The 15,960-nt window shown below is 39.1% G+C and overlaps 3 protein-coding genes and 1 non-coding gene across 5 annotated transcripts; 3 read left to right on the forward strand and 1 right to left on the reverse strand.

Moving 5' to 3' along the window:
- The first annotated feature begins 632 nt into the window (after positions 1-632).
- On the forward strand, positions 633-4,600 carry LOC112197230 (protein DEFECTIVE IN MERISTEM SILENCING 3). The gene is made up of 8 exons (XM_024337850.2): positions 633-788; positions 1,388-1,525; positions 1,733-1,847; positions 2,445-2,670; positions 3,042-3,233; positions 3,321-3,641; positions 3,759-3,993; positions 4,267-4,600. Exons 1-8 carry the CDS (start codon positions 762-764, stop codon positions 4,306-4,308), a joined length of 1,296 nt encoding a protein of 431 aa, XP_024193618.1. The 5' UTR covers positions 633-761; the 3' UTR covers positions 4,309-4,600.
- Positions 4,601-4,891: 291 nt separating this feature from the next.
- LOC112195507 lies at positions 4,892-6,541 on the forward strand. Its single transcript, XM_024335901.2, has 2 exons — positions 4,892-5,049; positions 5,776-6,541. The coding sequence occupies exon 2, from the start codon at positions 5,797-5,799 to the stop codon at positions 6,181-6,183; it is 387 nt and encodes a 128-aa protein (XP_024191669.1). The 5' UTR covers positions 4,892-5,049; positions 5,776-5,796; the 3' UTR covers positions 6,184-6,541.
- Positions 6,542-6,695: 154 nt separating this feature from the next.
- TRNAQ-CUG lies at positions 6,696-6,767 on the reverse strand. Its single transcript has one exon. It is a non-coding gene; the product is annotated as a tRNA-Gln (tRNA).
- Positions 6,768-7,068: 301 nt separating this feature from the next.
- LOC112183165 lies at positions 7,069-15,583 on the forward strand. 2 transcript variants are annotated; one of them, XM_024321616.2, is made up of 13 exons: positions 7,079-10,474; positions 10,704-10,816; positions 11,051-11,150; positions 11,244-11,376; positions 11,482-11,545; positions 12,198-12,966; positions 13,182-13,508; positions 13,652-14,050; positions 14,136-14,208; positions 14,284-14,369; positions 14,607-14,726; positions 14,870-14,940; positions 15,236-15,583. In XM_024321616.2, exons 1-13 carry the CDS (start codon positions 7,958-7,960, stop codon positions 15,267-15,269), a joined length of 4,806 nt encoding a protein of 1,601 aa, XP_024177384.1. In that variant the 5' UTR covers positions 7,079-7,957; the 3' UTR covers positions 15,270-15,583. The 2 variants fall into 2 exon arrangements, with proteins under 2 accessions (XP_024177385.1, XP_024177384.1); XM_024321617.2 differs by lacking the exons at positions 14,136-14,208; positions 14,284-14,369; positions 14,607-14,726; positions 14,870-14,940; positions 15,236-15,583 and having other exon boundaries at positions 7,069-10,474; positions 13,182-13,555; positions 13,652-13,805.
- Positions 15,584-15,960: the final 377 nt, after the last annotated feature.

Below are 15,960 nucleotides of genomic sequence, written 5' to 3' on the forward strand. Positions count from 1 at the left end.
TGTTTTGAGTTATTCTAATAACTGTTAAATGCAGTTAGACGGACAACTTCGGAGTTTGAAGTTTTGTGTTCTTCTTAATAACTGTTTAGAACACTAAATAAGTAATGGACAATTTCCTGAGTTTATGTTTCCTCAAATAACTGTTTAGGACACTATATAAGTAACGGATAATTTAGTTACGAGTTTCAAGTTATGTGTTCTTCTAATAACCGTTTCTGACACTAATTAAATAACGTACAAAATTCGCATCACATGTGGTCAGAATGATCTTGCTTCCTACTGCTCCAACACGAAAGGCGGACTGCAATGTTGTCCATTGATCATAGTTGCATGTATTCCAGACATCATCTAGAACAAGTAGCATAATTTACTGATAAGTATTAGTTTATGAAAAATGTTCTAACCTAATCCTAACTCAACAGACCCAAAAAAAAAAAAAAAAAAAAAATTTTAAATCATTACTCAATTTTCAAACCTCACGAATGGAGCTTCCTATGCACTTATTTCGACATAAATGAAAATAATAAATTTCGTAAAAAAGAAAAGGAAGCAAAATATTTAAAGCAATCAACGCCCTCCGATCATCCGTTTCAACTCATGAACGTGGAGCCCCGTACAATCCAACGGTCCTGGTCCTCCTCTCACATTGATATTTCAGGATTCTCTCCTCTCCTCCCCTTAATAGCTAAAATTTCAGTTGAAGAAGAAAGAGAGCGAGAGCTGACTCACTGAGTCAACTCGGAAGAAGAAGAAGAATCAAGATGTTCCAACCCAACAACAACAACCAGGTGAGTCGTCGCTCGCAAATTTCTCTTCACCCTGGGAAAATGCGAGAACAGATTGATTAGGTTTATGTAATTTCTCACCGTTTCTGTTCTTGGAAGAATTCGAAAGAATCGTAGCGTTGGGAACTTGATAATTCAAATGCATGTTGTTAATCTCGTCGCCATTGGTTTTTGGCGCGTTGAAATTCGTACAAGATGAACTTGAATTGTTGTAATCTGTCATTTTTGAATTCTGCGTGGTGTTCTGTGACTGGGTTTCAGTGAATTTTCCCTCTTTTGAGCTCTGGAATTTGATTTCCGAGTCGGTTTTAGTTTCGAAAGAAATGGTAGAAAGTTTGATTATTGAAAGATTGACATGCAAGGATTGATTTTTATGGATTGGTCATATTGTGAGGTTTGGAAATTGGACTAGGGTTTTGGGAGGATGATGAAGTTATGCATTTTAATTCTTGGAAGAAGTATTACGAATTTGTTGCAGTGCGATTTTGTGTCCAAGTTGTAATTGCTATAGTTAAGTTGTGCTTGGCTGACTGTGAATTTTTCGGGTTTTTATGTACATGCACCCGGGTTTTTATTTGTGTCATTTGGTCATCCTTTTGCAGCTTCCAATCAAGTCATTACCTATTCAAGATCCATCAGCACCGATGCAAGTGGATAAAAAAGAAACTAGCATAGTCTTGAAGGATGAAACGCAAAATGGAGGATTCGCGCAAGCAGAATCTATCATCTTCTACACTAAGGTTGTACAAGAAACTATTCCAGAGGTCCTTTTATATATTTCTTTACCATGCATGTTGATAATATATACTGGATCATTTGCTATACATTTCCTATTGGGTTAATGAATCGGTAAAAATAAAAGAAGTACGAATGTATTTTCTTATGTAGTGATGATACGGTCATTTCTAGTCTAAAAGACTAACTATTCGGTAAACTAATCTATACAGAGACTTCAAGATGATTTGCATGAGATGGGGTTGAAAGTAAAACAGCATGAGGAGGACATGAAACTTCTGAGGTCTCAGAAAAACAAATTAGAAGAATCTATTCTTGATCTGCAAGGTACTTGTCTTGTTCTTCTCCTTCTTATATAAGATGTAACTGCACAAGTCTAGTTTTGTAAGACCATGCATGAGTCCTTAATGCGAACAGGCTGTATAGCTGCAGGTTCTCAAGACATTGTATTTGATTTCTGAGGAGCGAAATTTATACCTGAATATCATGGATTTTATAATCTCAAATGTGAAGTACACTGTTAAAGTTTGTTTTGTTTGAAAAGGAATCACATTTAGCTCACTTATTTGCCAAGTTTAAGATATCAGCCATCCGATTTTGTCTGGTAAAATTACAGTTCATTAAGAGGTGAACTCTAGTTGAACAAGCACTAATTAGTTACAGAGGAAACAATAGAAACTACTAGCCATAATACCTTCATGGAGAGAGCAGATAAAATCAGGCTTCAACATGTACAAGTAAAACTTTTTTTATTTCTTTCTTTCCAGAATTATCAAAACACACACGAGAGACACATATTCCAAGTCACCCTAAACTGCCTCTGAGATTAAGAGATTTGAGTATCCTTGACTGTTGGCAATCATGTAATGCCCTCTTATATGTTTGTTTCCAAAATTATTTTCCACTAAATAGTTACCTCTTCAGTTATGTTAGGCAACTATCATTCCTCAACCACAACTACTACTGCAAATGATAACCATAGTCAGGAGGAAACAATTAAAAAGATTCTTCAGTGCGAGAAGTCAGCTGCAGGCATTTTATGGCAGCTGAAAGCTCGTCACGGTAATCAGGCTGCGGATCTTCCCCTGACCAAGGATATTGTGGGTATTGTTGCGATGCTTGGGAAAGTAGATGATGATAATCTTAGCAGGTGAGAAAGCAAATTTCTTTTATTTTGAATAATTCTACAAGAGTGGAACTGTGCATTAGCCATAACCCACATAATGGCTGCATAAGAACATTGTCGCGTGTGAATAATTATGCATTTTTTCACTTAATATTATTTAATTTTTTTTTTTTTAATATTGAGGCGTGCTTTAAGGAGCCATACTATTGCCATGAAATTTTAGTTGGAGGCTGTTTGAGTAAAATATATGGAATTTTCACCGACACATTAATTCAAGGGAAGTGAGGAATTTACTCCACTGAGTACACCTGGACATGGACATTTTCTAATCCACCCCCAACTCCAGCCTATAACTAACCTCAATAAAATTTTCATTTGGGTTATTTTGCACGCAGGCTTTTGTCAGAGTACTTGGGACTGGAGACTATGTTAGCAATTGTCTGCAAGACTTATGATGGTGTCAGAGCTCTAGAATTGTATGACAACGAAGGTTGCATAAACCTGAATTCCGGTCTTCACGGGCTTGGTACTTCTATTGGGAGGAAATTGGAAGGTCGGTTTCTGGTCATTTGTCTTGAAAATTTAAGGTATATCTCCTGTATGCTGTCATTTGTCAGGCAATCTGCACAGGTATTGATTTATGCACTCAAAAACTTTTTCTCTTTCTTCTGCAGACCATATGCTGGTGAGTTTGTACATAATGACCCCCAACGGAGGCTTGATATTCTAAAACCAAGGTTGCTGAATGGGGAGTGTCCACCTGGATTTCTTGGCTATGCTGTAAATATGATCAATGTGGATAGCACAAATTTATTTTGTCTCACAGCCAGTGGACACGGCCTGAGAGAGACTCTACTTTATAGCCTCTTTTCTCGCTTGCAAGTGTATAAAACAAGAGCAGATATGGTATCTGCTCTTCCTTGTATAACTGATGGAGCCATTTCTTTAGATGGTGGGATGATTCAGAGGACTGGTGTGTTTTCCCTTGGCAACAGGTGAGGAGCTCTGCTGACAAATTGGAGGGAGAAACATTTTTAACTACCTATGATTTTCAATTATATGTTACCTGTCTTTGCTGCTTCAATTTAATTTTTGAACCTATCTAATGTTAGGGAAGACATAGGTGTGAAGTTTCCAAAGCTCTCAGTGGCATCAGGCCTGCCCGAAAGCTATCTAGAAACAGAAAGACAAATCAATGAGTCGAAATGGAGAAAAGAAAAATTGATTGAAGATACGAAGAGAGTACAGGCATTATGGGACAATGCAAAATTCAATTTTGACAGAAAGAAAAAAGAGTTCCTCAAGTTCCTGGCTGATAGTTCATCTTATGCAACTCAGGCAACTCAGGTAACACCTGTGACATATCTTAATTCACAGTAAAGTGCGGTATTGGATGAGGCACTTGTGTGATACCAAGTCCTTTGGATTCTGTGATATTTATAATTTCTGTTGGTGCTTTTGAAGTATGACATTAGAATTTCGTACAGGTTTTATAGATAATAATATACACTTACCATTACACCGGACAGTGGATTTATATTGTAAATTGATTATTCTGCCTCGTGTTGTTTCATTTGCCTGCTTTGTGATCAAGTTTTAACTACGGTCTTTATATTGCAGCATCAAATTATGGGGGCGCAGAATAGATTTACCTCGAGCTGACGAGTACATTGAAGAAACCAGGCTACCAACAAACGATTGAAAAGGGGCAGCCTTCAGAAATTTGTCTAGTTGATCTTTGGGCTGATACTCCATCTGTCATGTGAAAGCAAAAACATGCGTTCACGAGTGGAGTGAGAGTGGAATTAGATTCAGCTTCTTAGGTCACTTGGTCCTCAATTTTTTCCTGACTTTTGTGGATAAATGGACTAATGCGTCCATTCCATTCAAACGCTACCATTGAATCTTTGTAGTTTTCTTTTACAAGGTGAAATAATTTGCTTCTTTCTTCCAACTTAAGGACCCATATATATTGACAAAAAATGTTGAAATTTAATCTATTTAAGATTAGATACTAGTATGAATAAGATTGAGTTAGGGTAAACTAAGAAGAAAATAGATATACCGAGTTAAAAGAACTGGATTTTTACAAAATAAGCATGTTCAACTAACCGTACGAAGAAAATGAGTAAGTTTTCTCACTTGTACTTTGCCTGTGAATCTTTTTATAATAATAAAACTGATATCCCAGACTTAAAAAATCAATTTGCTACTCAAACTGAGTCTCACCTAGAAAGCCCATTAATTATTTCAGCCAACCTAGAAAGTCGAAAGTCATAACCTTCCTGGTTTCAACTTTCAAGCCCATTAATCATTCTCCAGTGTCAGTCAGTCTTCCTCATCAGTTTCTCAATCCCATTGTCACGGTGAGCTGCGTTCTCTCCAATTCGGCGGCAGTTGACGGTAAGTTTCTCTCTTTCTCTTTCTTCAATTCTGTTCGTAGCAGATGTAGGCAAGTTTGATTAAACCCTAAAAGACTGTTTTGCTATTTACAAATTGAAACTTAGATCACTCTTTTGCTGAGGTTTTGTAATTGGCAAAAGCAGCTATCTTTACTGTAATTTAGATAATTAGGGATTTTGGGTTTTGTTTATTTAGAGCTTAATCATTGAAATATTGAAGCTTTGCTGTAAACCCCTAATCATTGAAATATTGAAGCTTTGCTGTAAACCCCTAAAACCCTAAAGTCATGAACAGAGAAAAGATTGTTGTTTTGGGGTTTTGCTTATCTTTGGTTTTCTTATTTCAAGTATTTTAGATTTGAATGTTTAGAGCTTCAAGATAGATATGAGTGTAATTTAGTTCAGAGTGTGTATCCCTTTATCAAGAAAGCTTAGATCTTATAAGGGGCTTGCTGATAAATTTCATCATTCTATTGCGATATGATTCTCAAAATCTCATCTTGGGTTTGTTTGTGTGCTATAGGGTTTGCTCTATCCAGTATGAAATGATTATTTTGTTTTCGAATTTTGATCTTTTTGAACTTTAGGAATTTGAAGTGATTCTGTGTCGCAATCCATAAGTAGTCGAATGTGTTTCTGTTTCTGCTTCATTTTGCTTTTCTTCAGTGTTTTTTACTTGAGCGTTTGCTAACATTTATAGTCTTGTTCTTCTTATGTGGTCTGGCAGAGAACCGTAGGAAGTAAATCAATGGCTGGCCAAGCTGCAAAGTCAGTGGCAAAGGCAATTGGGGAGTACCAGTACCCATGGCGCGAGAAGTTGGTAAAATACCAGTCTGAGCTATCCAAGGGTGTATGGGGTTACTGGCATCTAGGAGCCTGGAAGCCATCTGGAATTAGTGGTCGTCAACGAGCTAGACTTCGAAAGGAAGTCCTCCTTGCAGGACAGGATTGGCCATATGATCCAGAGAGGAAAGAGATGAGGACCAAGAGGAAAGGGCACAAAGTTGATAGGATAGCTGCCGAGAAGCGGGAAAACACTGCCAGGTTGATGGAGAAGATGCCTGATATGTTGCTTCAGTACAAGAAGCGCAGATGGGAGAAGAAGATGAAGGAAGAAGACAAGGGCAAGCCCTGATCTCATGTCTATTGCTGCTTTCTGTTGAAGTGTCCATGTTTGCAATAACTACCCCCAAGATATGTTCGAATCATCAGAGGAAATATTGATCGGAAGACATATCGAACATGTACACCTTTGTTGCCGTTAATTTAAGCTTAAACGGTTAAACCCCGTAGTTGTGTCCATGCGAGCATTATGTACACTTTGAGAACTACAAATTTCAATCAGTGTCGACTTTTGCGAATCTGGAACAACCTTGCTCACTGAGAAGTCTATTTTTCACTATTTGAACAATGTTGTATGTGTGAGTTACCTGATTTGAAGTTCGCCTAATGTACTTGAAGGATGCCTGATTTTTAAGCATTTCATAGGAATCTTTTTTGTGCTCTGTCGATCTATCTCGGAATTTATAAAAGAAGGGAGAATGGAAATAACTCGGTCAGTACACCAATTGCCCAAGATTTAGTTTGAGACTTTGAGACTCAGAAATGGAGAAGGAAAAGAAAAAGGAATTTAAAAACAAAAATTAAAGGTTCTACCGAGATTTGAACTCGGGTTACTGGATTCAGAGTCCAATGTCCTGACCACTAGACCATAGAACCAATTGTTGCTAGTAATCCTGTGAAATATTTATTGTATTGAAAGTCGGTAACAGTCATCGTTTTGGGTCAAAGATTCTAATTCCAGAAATAGCCGAATAGAATAAGACGTCAGAAACTAACGGTTGAGATTTCATGACGCCAGTTGTTTCTTTTATTATTGAGGCACGGAAGTCAGGTAGACCACTCAGTTGCCAAAACACATTCATTCGATCAGCATTTGGATCGATGTTCATGAAAATATCCCACAAAATCAGACTAATCTTCCACTGCAGACGCACAAATCCGAATGTCCCGCAAACTTGCTGACCGCAACTTATATTATTTGAGACTCAAGCATTAGATATGAAGTTCTGTTCTAGACCTAGACCGCTCGATCAATCATAACACACCAATGTAGAGTTGTGTGACGCCATATCTGACATGACTCCAACCTTAAACCACTGATGCGACCACACAGAAAACATGTCTAATCCTAGTCGTCCAACATGTTATATCACTCCCCAACAGACAACCTTGACCTTGAAACTCACTCAGAGTCTCTCTCTCCTAGTCTTCGTCTCTCTCTTAAAGCTCCACGACGCCGTACGATGTAGCACACACACATGGGCGCTGTCCCTTCACCATCACTCTCCCTCCGAAATTAACCACTGCCTGTCGAAATGACCCACCGTTTTCAATTATTACCGCCTTGGAATCCGCGCCCCTTGAATCTTGATCACCAATAAGTACTGTTCCTCTTTAGGCCCAGTAAATTAATTACTGTCTCTGCAATTAAAACCCCCTCTATTATTTTTGGGGCATTATTACTAGGTAACTGTAATGAATGATCGTTTCGTTTTTCGAAGTTGGGTTCTTGATTTTACTGGTCCTTAGAGAAACTGGAGAGCTGTTTTGTCTCCAAAGGTGGGTTCTTTTGTGCTTGAGAAATGTGGGAGCTTTAAGTTTTGGTGGTGGGTGAGAGCAAGTGAGTGACTGTTTCGTCTCCAAAGGTTGGTACTTCGGTTTTTCATTTGTGCTTGAATTTGAGAAATGAGGGAGGTTTGAGTGGTGGGTGGTTTGTCTCCAAAGGTTTGTTTTTTGGTTTTTGTGCTTCAATTTGAGAGAAATGAGGGAGGTTTGAGCGGTGAGTGTTTCGTCTCCGTGGGTGGGTTTTGTTGTTGATGTTTGAAAGGTGAGAGCTTTGAGTGGGGATGGAGAAGGGGAAGGGTTTAAGGGAGGTTGGGAATGGTGGAAATGAGGGGGCAGCTGAAATGGGTGAGCAGAGAAGAAAGAGAGTTGCGGGAAAAAGTGACGAAATTTTGGGGAGTGGGGATCTGGGTATTGGTGGTGAGGAGTGGTTTGGCGGTGGAAATGGCGGTGGTGGAATGAGTGTTGGTGATGAAATTGCCAAGCTTTTTGGTGAAGTGGGTGGTGGTGGTGGTGGAAGTGACCTGGGTGGGCTTGATGGTGGAGGTGTGAGCTTCTGGGGTGGTGGAAATGGTGGAGGGACTGGGGTTGGTGGTGGGTTTGGTGGTGTTCAAGGTTTTGGTCTTGAAGAAATTCAAGGTGGGTTTGGTGAGAAATTTCAGTTTGGTGGAGGTTTGGGTGGTCTGGATGGTAGTGGAGGCATTCACTTGTGGGGAAATGAAGGCCTTGGCGGTGAAGGAATGCAAGGCCTGTTTGATAGAAATGGTCAGTTTTGGGGTGGTGAGGCCTCTGGTAATGTTGATAGTCAAGGAGTTCAGGGCTGTTTGAGTGTAAATGCATCTGGAAATGGAGGTGAAATCAGGGAATGTCAGGAGGGAAATGGTGAAGATAGAAGTGGAGGTGGTGCTCAAGGGTCGAAAGGTAAGCGTGGGAGGCCGAAAGGATCAAAGAATAAGAAGAAGAATATTGGAGCTGAAGAGGGAATTGTAGGGTTGAGTGGAATTACTGGTGTCAATGTAGGTGGAGAAGAGAGTGTAACACCGAAGAGGAAGCTAGGTCGACCAAAGGGTGCCAAGAATAAACAGAAGGCTCTTGCAAGTGATGGAAATGGGGGTGTGCCTGATGGGGGTGAAGAAAGTAAGGCAGTGGTTGGGAATGAGAGTGTTGGGCCAAAGAGAAAGGTTAGTCGACCAAAGGGTCTGAAGTCCAAGAGAAATCGTACAGTTGTGGAAGATGATGGAATGTCAGGAGACTTGGGGGCTGTTGCTGAGGGAATTGAGATACCTGTTCCGAGCCAGCCTACTGGTTCAGAGAAAGAAATGCTTCAAGTTGGGCAGAGTGGGAAAATGGTAGCTATTGAGTCTGCTGGTCGCAAAGTTGGAAATGAGGTACTGCAGTCAAAGAAAAGGCGCGGTCGACCCAGGAAGGTAACTCCTGGAATTGATGGAACTAATGCAATGTCAAACGAAGTTTTTGGCAGAACTTGCACCGGTGGACCAATAGTGTTCTTCATGGGTTTGGAGAATGAGACTCCGGTTCTTGGCAGCAACGATGATAATTGGTTGCCTGGTGTCCAGCCAACGGTTAACCTCATGGAAACGGAAAATCAGGACATTCCTGGGAAAAGTGTGGTTTCTAATGATGGTTCTGATAGGACAGTTCTTCTGAACGGTTTGGAGAATGAGATGGCTGTTCATTCAGGTGAGAAAGATATGGAAATGTATAAGAAGGAAGCTTTGAATGGTAAGGAAGATGGATGCATTGTTCGGCCAAAGGGTAAGCGTGGTCGACCAAAGGGTAAGCGTGGTCGACCAAAGGGTGCAGCGAAGAAGAAAAATCTTTCTGGTGTTGAAATAAGGGAAATGCCAGGTGAAAACATGGGTGGTATGGGAAATGGGAGGTCTATGCTTGAAGGTAAGGAAGATGGTGGAATGCCTATGGAAGCCTCTGTGGCCATTGAAGTTGGAAATGCAAGTGTTCAGGTGAAGAAGAAGCGTGGTCGGCCAAAGGGGTCGACCACAAAGAAAAATCTTGCGGTTAAAGAAAAGCAGGAATTAGAAATGTTTGATGAAATGGTAGTAGGTAATGATGGTGATGGTAACGATGCTCCTATGGTGCGTTTAGAGAACGAGAGGCCTATCCACGTGGGTGAGGAAGATAAGGGAATGTCTGCAGCCTGTGGCAGTAATGCAGGTGGAAATGAGGTTGTCCAACAGAAAAGGACTGGTCGAGCTGCAAACAAGAGACCAATTACTTCTGTTGGAGAAGATCAGAGTCGGGAAGGAGAAAATGTTAGAAAAATTGATTGTAGAGATGAGAGCTCAAAGAGTAGGCTAGGCCGGCCTAAGAAGAAGAGACGAATCATTCGTCCTGAAGCTTTGAGTAAGATCACAGTACTGATGCATCAAAATTATTTGAAGGAGGAACCGAGTTTCCCTACAGCGCAATTAAAGAAATCTGCAGATACTGAGAAAAAATTACAGAAGAGGCCTAGAGGGAGACCCAGGAAGATCAACAACCAACCAATGAATCACAGTGAATTCCGTACTCAGCAATTAAAGAACTCAGAAGATACTGAGAAAAAATTTCATAAGAGGCTTAGAGGTAAGAGGCCTAGAGGGAGACCCAGGATGTTTAACAACCTACAAATGAATCACAGTGACTTCCGTGCTCGGCAATTGAAGAACTCAGAACATACTGACCAAAAAGTCTGTAAGAGACCTAGAGGGAGACCCAGGAAGTTTAGCAACCTACAGGCGCATCCCAGGGACCTTAAGCAGGGAATATCTACTGATACATTGGTGAGTTACCCTAAATCATTTTTCTCGATTAAGATAAGCTATTCTTGTTAGGGAGTTATTGAAAAAGCCACTTAGTTTGTACTAATATCCTGTGTATACCAAATCCTAAGCATGCTTCCATTGATGCATTGTTTTATTGCCATTGGAAATTTATACTCGTATGACTGTTAATAAGTCAAATCTTCTCCATTCTAAGTTTTATTTTTTTATTAATTTTTTTCTGTTTTAGGAGAGAAAGGAAAGTTTATGGTGCCACCAGTGCTTACGGAATGACAGAAATGGTGTTGTCATTTGTTTAAATTGCAGAAAGAAACGCTATTGCTATGACTGCCTTGCAAAGTGGTAATGAAATCTTGAAGTGCTTCATTTTGTTATTTCCATTTACATAATTAGTAAAGCATTTCCAAGTTCTAGCATGTATTTTCATCGGTTATCACAAAGTAGATGCCATGTTAACTACAAAAGTTGGACATTTGTGTTCATGATTGTCAATTAATTTTTGAATGTTAATTCATATTGCTGAAATAAATGAGTCCCACTTGGTTCTGATGGTGTATTTCCAAATAACTGAAATAGGTACCCCGAGAAGACAAAAGAGGACATAGAGATTGCTTGTCCTTATTGTCGTGGGAACTGCAATTGCAGAATATGCCTCAAGGAGGATTTAGTTGTGATGGTCTGTGCATGATGTTAATTTTCTGTCACTCTGTTCCTGTTCTGCATTGATATTTTTATTCGTTGGGGGCCAAACTGTCTACTTCCTTTTCAGGCTGGGCATGAAGAAACAGATACGAATATTAAATTGGAAAAGTTGCTTTACTTGCTGTGCAAAACTCTGTCTCTCCTTAAGCATATTCAACAGGAGCAGAGATCTGAATTAGAAGCAGAAAGCTGTATACGTGGTATAGTAGTCTGATATATTTCTTTTTGATGTTCAGTTTTTGTGCTAGACTGATGGTTACAAAGTGAGAATGCTCAATGACAACTTTTTCCCTCTTGTTTCACAGGTGTACAATTGACAGAAGAGGACCTCACGAGGTCTATACTAGAGGATGATGATCGAGTGTACTGGTACACCTCAATTCTCCCTAATGATCATAATTCAATCACTAGTTGTATGTATGTATGTATGTATATATGTGTGTGTGTGTGTATATAGACACATGTATATATATTGACTTTGTATGTTGATAAGTAGAATAAGTTTTTTGTCTTTGCTTTTTTTTATGTCATTGTGAGTCCAATACTCTAATGGGTACGACTGGGCCTAACTACTTGCACATATTTCTGGGATGGGTTTTATTCAAATTATTAGGGAGAGTCAATGACTCACTCCTGTAAAATTAAAATGATGATGCTGTAGTTATCAGGATTGCAAATCTCATTTTGTCCTATAGCATGTGCTTGGCGAACTATTTTTGTTGTTGCCTCAAAAAAGTAATTGTTGAAAACTTGAAACACTTGCCATATCTCTGTTCTCATAGAAGTATATAGTGGTACTTCCAGTTTTGCATTGCCAATCCACAATGTTTGTATGATCTCCCAGGGAATGATTACTAGTGCTAGCTTTGGTTTTACTCTGTGCATCTCTCAGAATCTTTAACAATAGTGACTCTGGTCATATCTCTTAGATTTTAGGATTGTTAATTTCTTTTCTACCTATTTTCAGTCGAATGTATTTATAATTTTCATTCAAGTTTGTGACCATGGACAAATTCAACAGTGACAAATGCAATACATCCATTGTCAATTTCCACAGAAGCTGCCCCAATCCTGATTGTTCTTATGATCTCTGTGTCACTTGTTGTTGGGAACTAAGGAAAAGATGTCATCTTGGAGGCAGTGAAGCAGAATCTTCTGGTCAACAGTTTTGTGAAGGAGTACACAGTAAAGGTACAGTATCAGATGGCCAGGTTCCTGAAAATGTGAATGGAAATATATTACAGAGCGTACCAGTAAATGAGTTCACAAATGATATATCTTCTGAGTTTCCTAGTTGGAAAGCAGAGGCTGATGGTAGGGTTCCTTGTCCACCAAAAGCACTGGGAGGTTGTGGTACCCAGTTACTTGAACTCAGACGTATATTTGAAGCAGACTGGGTTGAAAAACTAATTTTCAGCTCAGAGGACCTCACTGTTCATTATCAACCATCAGATGTTGATTTTTCTCAAGGATGCTCTGCATGTCATTCTATCAGTTCTGCATGCAATGGTGTAAAAGCTTCCGAAGTGAGGCATGCAGCTGATAGACTGAACTGTCATGATAACTTCCTTTACTGCCCGGATTCTGTACATTTGGGAAACGATGACATTGAGCATTTTCAATTGCACTGGAGGAGAGGGGAACCAGTTGTAGTTAGAAATGTACTTGAAAAGGCTACTGGCCTTAGCTGGGAACCAATGGTAATGTGGAGGGCTTTTATTGGGGCAAAAAAAGTACTGAAAGAGGAGGCAGCGAAGGTCAAAGCCATTGATTGCCTTGATTGGTGCGAGGTATGTGTCCAATTTCAACAGGTTGAATGTGCAATTCACTCTTTCCTATCTGCCCTAGTTTTTAGTTTTCTATTTGTTATTGTAAGATGACGATTTGCTTAATATAAGGTACTGATCATCAAATGTTTCATTCTTAATCCTGATACTTGGCTGTTTAGTTGATAACTAGACTGCCATCCAGATGATATTAAGTCGCTTCCATTGTGGTGCTGCAGGTTGAGATTAATATTTTTCAGTTCTTTAAGGGCTATATAGAGGGTCGTAAATACACTAATGGGTGGCCTGAGATGTTGAAGCTGAAGGATTGGCCTCCATCAAATCTCTTTGAAGAGTGTTTGCCAAGGCACGGTGCTGAATTTATGGCCATGCTGCCCTTTAGTGACTATACCCATCCCAAATCAGGTGTTCTAAATCTTGCAACAAGGCTTCCTATTTCTTTGAAGCCAGACTTGGGTCCTAAGACATACATCGCTTATGGTACTATGGAGGAGCTTGGTAGAGGAGATTCAGTAACGAAACTGCATTGTGACATCTCTGATGCAGTACACATCTTCCACATCATTTCATTATCAATTTTGGATTTGTTTTTGTTAGCAATCTTTTCCTCTTGTTGTTCCCATATTTTTTTATGCTGTTATGCTACTTCAACTCATTTAGTCTTACTGTTTGTGTATTTTTACTTTAGGTTAATGTGCTGACTCATGCAACTGAAGTAAAGATCCCTCCAGGGCAGGGTAAAATCATTGACAGATTACAGAAGAAATATGAAGCTGAAGATGAAATAATTGAAGGAACTTCATGTAATGACAAACACTTTGAGCCTTCTAATGTAACACAAGACGTGAATTTGGTCCTTGGGACCGATCCCTCGCAGCCAAAAACTTCAGGAAATCTTATCAACAGAAAAGAGTGCATGGAGAGTTCAGATTCAATTAGAAGTAGTCAAAGTGATTATAAATCAGACGTTGCATATGGAGGCGCCGTTTGGGACATTTTCCGTCGGCAAGATGTACCCAAGTTAACAGAATACCTGTTAAAGCATCAGAAAGAATTTCGCCACATTAGTAATCTTCCTGTGAAATCTGTGAGTGGAATTTCCTATTAACATTATCAAAAACTTTTAAGTCAAGTCAATCTAAGCTGATGTATTGCTCTTGCATTTGCTTCAGGTTACCCATCCTATTCATGACCAGACCCTTTATCTAGATGAGAAGCATAAAAAAAAGCTGAAGGAAGAGTTTGGTAAGATACGAATCTGCTTATATTTAGCCTGTCATCTTGTTGAACAGAATTATAATTAATGTGAACTATTTTCAGGTGTTGAACCTTGGACGTTTGAGCAACACCTTGGTGAGGCTGTTTTCATTCCTGCTGGATGCCCACATCAAGTGAGAAATAGACAGGTGAGGTTTCTTCCCATCAGTATGTGTAGTTTACACAGCTTCCCTTATATTACAAGTGCTTGGAGAACAATGTTAGTTAAGCTTAAGAACCAATCAATCTTGTCAGAAATCAAGTTGTCAAGGAACATGAGGCTTCTTTCTCAACCACTAGGATCATAACATTCCACAACACTTCTAAAACCTAAAGTCACTCGACTTATTTAGTCAAGTTTGACAATGTTCTCCTTTTGTTTTCAGTCGTGCATTAAAGTGGCCCTCGATTTTGTTTCCCCTGAAAACGTTCAAGAATGCATTCGGTTAACAGAGGAGTTTCGCTTGCTTCCAGAAAACCATAGATCCAGGGAAGATAAACTGGAGGTACATGTTATTTTGGATTTGTTCCTACAGCATTTTACCTGTACTTTTATTATGCATTTGTATTGAAAATGCTAATGGATATTCTCGGTACTTGCCATTGGCATATCTAGAGTTGTTTATTGAACTCATTTATCTGTTTTCAGGTGAAGAAGATGGCACTGTATGCGGCAAGTGATGCTATAAGTGAAGCTGAAACTCTGAAGTCAAGAATCAGGTAATGGATTCTAATCTGAACCTCACATTCTTCTTATTGTATGTAAGATATAATAAGACCAGCGTTCATAGATATCAATGACCACCTGCAAAGAATGTCGTTTATGGAGTCAGAGTGGATATTGTTTGTGTGTGAAATTTGCTTTTCAAAATGGTAATATTCTCATGAAAAAAGAGTGCCCTTCGAATTTTGAAAGAATGAATCAGAGTTGTTATGATCAAACATCTTGCTTCACAGTGTACGTTATGTCTGTCTCATGATTATTGGCTTCTCATAGTTTTCATTTATCTTGCAGTTCATTAAATGAGACGGCGAAGCTGAAGATCTAGATTGATTGACAGTGCCAGTTGGAGAAAATATCTCGTTGTAGATGCTTACTTGTAGCAGCTAGGGTTTTGTACATCTGTTAGGCTACAGTTTTGGTAAATGTCTGCATGTTTCGTCACCTGAGTACTAATTTCTCCTAGTTAGAATTATGAGGCCCAAGTTTCTGTTCATAATTGATAATTGTCATTTTCATCACATGGCAGCAGGCACATGTTCGCCTATTTTGCTGCATTGTACAGAAAGACCAATTCATCGTGACTATATGAAACAGCTCCTTGGTTATCTCTATATAAACTCATCATTCGTTGAGCATAAATTTTAAAGGCCGTTTCATATGGCTATACATGAAAGCAATAATATGAAACAGCGCTTATGTTATATCTGTATGACTGTATCTTTCCTTGATCTACTTTCGGCATTGTTTTCATGTCATGCTTTGTATGGCTGTATTGTTTCAGTATGTCGTGGCAGTCATGCTTTCAAGAAAAAATAACAAGCTTTAACAACTTATTCCATTATATGGATACCCGACATCTCACAACATGTCAAAACATGGAAAGTCGTATTTCTATTCAAATTTTCATGCTTAATCTCACCAAGTCACTATATATGAAATATTATCTTTATGAATGAAGTCGAGTAAATTAATGTTCTTATATTTTTAATCTTTTAAAGTCAGAAAATAATAAAAGA

The sequence above is a fragment of the Rosa chinensis genome, chromosome 1 (assembly GCF_002994745.2).
Source record: "Rosa chinensis cultivar Old Blush chromosome 1, RchiOBHm-V2, whole genome shotgun sequence".
In the NCBI taxonomy this organism is placed as follows: Eukaryota; Viridiplantae; Streptophyta; class Magnoliopsida; order Rosales; family Rosaceae; genus Rosa; species Rosa chinensis.

Bases quoted from the DNA above. Each gene is read 5' to 3' on its own strand.
- LOC112197230 (XM_024337850.2), top strand. From the start codon at position 762: ATGTTCCAACCCAACAACAACAACCAG. The intron at 1,526-1,732 runs GTTGTACAAGAA...TAATCTATACAG, and splicing joins CTATCATCTTCTACACTAAG to AGACTTCAAGATGATTTGCA. The intron at 3,642-3,758 runs GTGAGGAGCTCT...ATCTAATGTTAG, and splicing joins GTGTTTTCCCTTGGCAACAG to GGAAGACATAGGTGTGAAGT.
- LOC112195507 (XM_024335901.2), top strand. From the start codon at position 5,797: ATGGCTGGCCAAGCTGCAAAGTCAGTGGCAAAGGCAATTGGGGAGTAC.
- LOC112183165 (XM_024321616.2), top strand. From the start codon at position 7,958: ATGGAGAAGGGGAAGGGTTTAAGGGAGGTTGGGAATGGTGGAAATGAG. The intron at 10,475-10,703 runs GTGAGTTACCCT...TTTCTGTTTTAG, and splicing joins GAATATCTACTGATACATTG to GAGAGAAAGGAAAGTTTATG. The intron at 13,509-13,651 runs GTACACATCTTC...TTTTTACTTTAG, and splicing joins ATTGTGACATCTCTGATGCA to GTTAATGTGCTGACTCATGC.